This window comes from Echinococcus granulosus (genome assembly GCF_000524195.1).
Source record: "Echinococcus granulosus chromosome Unknown EG_S00152, whole genome shotgun sequence".
Lineage (NCBI taxonomy): Eukaryota > Metazoa > Platyhelminthes > Cestoda > Cyclophyllidea > Taeniidae > Echinococcus > Echinococcus granulosus.
This window is the reverse complement of record NW_020170532.1, coordinates 99,705-103,663: the sequence shown is the minus strand read 5'-3', so window position 1 is coordinate 103,663 and position 3,959 is coordinate 99,705. Positions and strand designations below refer to the sequence as shown.

Here is a 3,959-nt window from a genome sequence, read left to right as displayed (position 1 = left end):
TTGACGACGTTGATGGGTGCACTAACAAATTCCTCAGGAATGTCAGCAATTTCAATTCCAGGGCTTACCCATTTCCTTCACTCCAGTCTGGTGTGTAGCAGATAATGTTCTGTCTGTTAAAGCAGAAGAGTGCCATTTGTAGGATTTGCATTGTGAACAGCTCTCTGGCTGTCATACTTCCGCTGCTGCCACGCACGATTCTAGTCTTCCCACCTCCTTACTCTGGGTCCTCCTGTGCCAAGATTTCTTCAGCCATTAAACACTAGTTATTTGCCAATAAAATATGTTACTAGAGAGGTAAAAAAAGCGTTTACACTCGTAGAAGCAGGGGAATCATCTTCAAGTCAAACGCACCAACCTCCTATACGGAATGAAAGGGTTCACTGACACATCACACAAAACAAAAACTTTTTGCTGGATTATTTCTGATTTTATTCGCTACGAGTAGTTAGAATCACTAATATACATATAAGAATTGAATCAAATGCAGCTGTAAAAGAAAAAAAATAGTTCTATCGCTTTTGAAGGCGACTGCTAATATCTTGGCTAAAAGTGAAATTGAGAGTGTGCTTTAAAGTTTCATAAAATTCGTCCACAACATATTGCCTTTTTAAACTGACTTGTTTATAAGAATGCAATTTTACTTAATTAACGGTTTTTTAACGCTTGGTTTCGGTAGCACCTTTGCCGAGCTGCCCCGCCTCTAAGTCATGCCAGAAGCCCCCAGCCCTGCCGCACACCGACAGTCCACATTCTGCCTGCGTGTTATGTCGTCATTCGTCTTCAGAGGAGCCTTAAAGCGTCAAACAACCATCGTATGAATCCAGTTTCTTACCGCATGTCATGCTAAATGCATCAAGACTTGAATTTGGGGCGATATTCAAGTTGAAATTGTCTGCTATTCGAAAACCATTACCATTGCTAACTGATGAGTAGCATTCGATTTTTCGCTTCCATTGATATACTAGAAGATGAGTACTGTATAGAAGAATTCTGAGTTGGATGGAATAAATGGCAAAGGTCGATCCTTATTCTGCAGTAGATGGACTCATTCGAAGCAAATTCAGAAATTTCACAGCTACTACATATTCAAAGTAAAAGAAACCTATTTCCAAAGGTATTCGTACAAAATTTAATAGACTTGTCCATTAATCTGGTCAGAAATGCATCAAAGTAATTTATATAATCGTCTTTGACCAAGGTTTCACGAAGAAATGTTTTAGAACTTGCAATGCTGCTTAAATAAAATAGGGCACGTGCAGACAAAATTTGCACATTGAGGCAAACAATACAGAGTACAGAAGTCCAAAAAATGTGATGGAGTTGAAGATGTTTGTGAAGGTAAAATGGATAATCACATTTTACGCTGAAAATTGCAGTTTAAGTGAGGATCTCGATGTGGAAAAACGACCATCGCAGTCCAGGTTGCCTTTCTTCCTCGGCGACACATAATGATCGTGCACCACCTCGATGACATCTTCAACTAATGAGACTTATGGACACGTAAGAGAATCTATTTTACATCCGAAATACTCAAGTTAGGTCGATTAACCTGCTTATTAGCAATGAGTAAAGAACATATGCTACATGTTTCTGACGAAGAGGCTGAATCGTGGGCCATATAAAGTTGCAAATAAAATAATCACGAAAGAAGTAACTTGGAATAATAATTGTACTTACAGGCGGATAAATTGAAAACAGTCCGCAAGAAAGTAGAATTGAATGAATTTGTATGGTGCCGCTGTGGAACCAAAATACTGATACCGTTGGCTAACAAACTCCTGAATTTTGCATGAATTGACCTCCGCCTCTTTAGCGTCTCTTGATTTAGTGTGACGTTCTAATCGCGCTCACTACGTGCTCACATTCACCAGCCTACTTTTACAGGTATTTCGTAGCGGTGGCTTTCAAGTAAAGATCTGTCTTCGAAATTTACGGTACCATAAACGCACCGTGGAGGCGCGACGACAAGCAGTAGCGAATTGCAGATCCGTCTTATCACACCACCTCAACGCACCAATCCATGCTGCCTGTGACAAGTGGCGCTCAAGCCGTAAGCTGATTCAGCCCAGACGTAAACACCGTTCATGAAGACAGCATGCAGCAGAATGAGTTGATAACGAGGCGTCTTGTGAACAAAAACGTGAAATGCGAACCCATAAAGATCCCAAGCACAATGGGCTAAGCAACAGTAGGCAGTAATGCTTAGTTGCTCAACTGCTCGTTTATGAGACACTCGAATGGTCTCAACGACGATCGCGTGTACATCCTGATCAGCGCCGATCTCTGGCGCCATGGCCGCGACCCTAACCATCACCGTTATTCCAGTTCGAGGAACGCCTATTCTATGCATCGCCATCGGAGCGTCAGAGCACAACGCATAAAGAACTGAGTAGCAAGTCGGATGCCTCTCTAATTCGCAATCGTAAAAGACAACTTCTGTTGCGTAGACGTTTATCCGGCATTACTTCAGCGTCAACAAAAGACGTAATCAAATGTAGCAGAAAATCGTCTTAAGGAATGAAATCTAATATTCTAACTTGGATTGGCTTGACTAGACTACCACTAATAGTAACAAACCTAGTAATCATGTAAAACATATACCTACCATTTCAATGGTGACGTAATTTGAAAACTCTTGAATTTAATTCCATTCGCAGTGTTTACTTGGCTGCTCCATTTACTGCCGTTCAGCCACATGAATCTCGTGCAGTTTCTTTGAGCATGGAAAGGTATTGTATTAGGATTTTGAGGTCACAATCCATGCATCAGTAGTCATTTTCTTGTGCTAGCTTTGATGCAGGAGTTGAGGTCGGGGTGGGGGCTAGAAGGCTGGCCATCACTTTGGTGCATCGACAGCTTCTACCACTCACTGTTGATATCGTGCCGCTATCGTACACGCTACTTGACATATTCCATCGCGCTGTCACCGATGCAGCACCTGAGTTCCTCTTCGAAGCCACTGTCAACGTGAAGGCATATTTACTGTTAACGTTCGGAAGGACTGGCAACTTGGTTGCAAAACTTCATGCTCCCATGTGTTTGCCAACATAACGGTCAAATCCTTCCTTTGCCCATGCAGGAAATGAGTGCAATGGGCGAGGGAGGACGTATAGCTTGTCTGGCCACAGGGGAGATTGAGACTTTGAAAGAGGTAGAAAAGGATGAAGAGACGTCTGTTTTCGAGGCTGATGCGTCTTCATTGTGACTAATAGCTTTTATAAAATAATAATCCATACACCGCCTCCACCACTCACACATCTACGAAGCAAAACCTGTTGTCTTTGAATGATCATGCCTGTTAAGGGTTTGAAGCACTGCATAAAAAATAATATTTGCTGAGTTCGAGTTGTGCCTAATGCATATACAATCTGAAGTGTTCATCAGAAAAGTTTCTCCTTGTGGAAAAACGGTTAGGACTTTCGACTAGTCTCTAGAACGTTTTTTCGCACAAACTAGCCCCAGTTCACAACATCCACTTTGTGGCCAAGTTCATTAATCAAATAGCTCCAAATCAGCAAGCCAATTGCGTTTCCATATCAGAATAATATTTATAATTCCCAAAGTGGCCATCCATTACACTAATCCCAGTACCCAGAAATGGTGTCCAAAGTGGCTCTGAAAGAACAACTTGGAATTCCTAAATGAGTAATAAGGAAAATTCACCATGCATTCGACAACAAATCACCCACATTTAATATTAGGTTGTGTGGATGAGCAACGGAATGATTGCAGGTGTTGGGATGCATAGACTAGCTGGCCTTAACGTTATGCTTCCAATGCTACCAGCGAAATTCTGCCACTTGGTTTGGTGATTGAACTATGGAATTTTAGGTAGTGAGATACCATTATTTGCGATCCCTTTGCAAATGTCGGCTTCTGTCTATTAGTCTTTCATTAGGACAAAGTAGATTTATAAATATGCTTATTTTTTGCTCTTTTAAGAGAAGACGCACAAA

At 41.4% G+C, this 3,959-nt stretch overlaps 1 protein-coding gene across 1 annotated transcript in view; it reads right to left on the bottom strand. All coding sequences in view use genetic code 11, as the record gives it.

Moving 5' to 3' along the window:
* EGR_09543 (hypothetical protein) overlaps window positions 1-2,700 on the bottom strand; it is a gene marked incomplete at both ends in the record, with an annotated part of 3,406 nt that extends 706 nt beyond the window's left edge. The window contains 4 exons of the mRNA XM_024498792.1: window positions 467-490; window positions 836-993; window positions 1,106-1,366; window positions 2,609-2,700. Coding sequence (XP_024346799.1) covers window positions 467-490; window positions 836-993; window positions 1,106-1,366; window positions 2,609-2,700 — 535 coding nt within the window. The remainder of the gene's footprint in view (window positions 1-466; window positions 491-835; window positions 994-1,105; window positions 1,367-2,608) is intronic.
* Window positions 2,701-3,959: the final 1,259 nt, after the last annotated feature.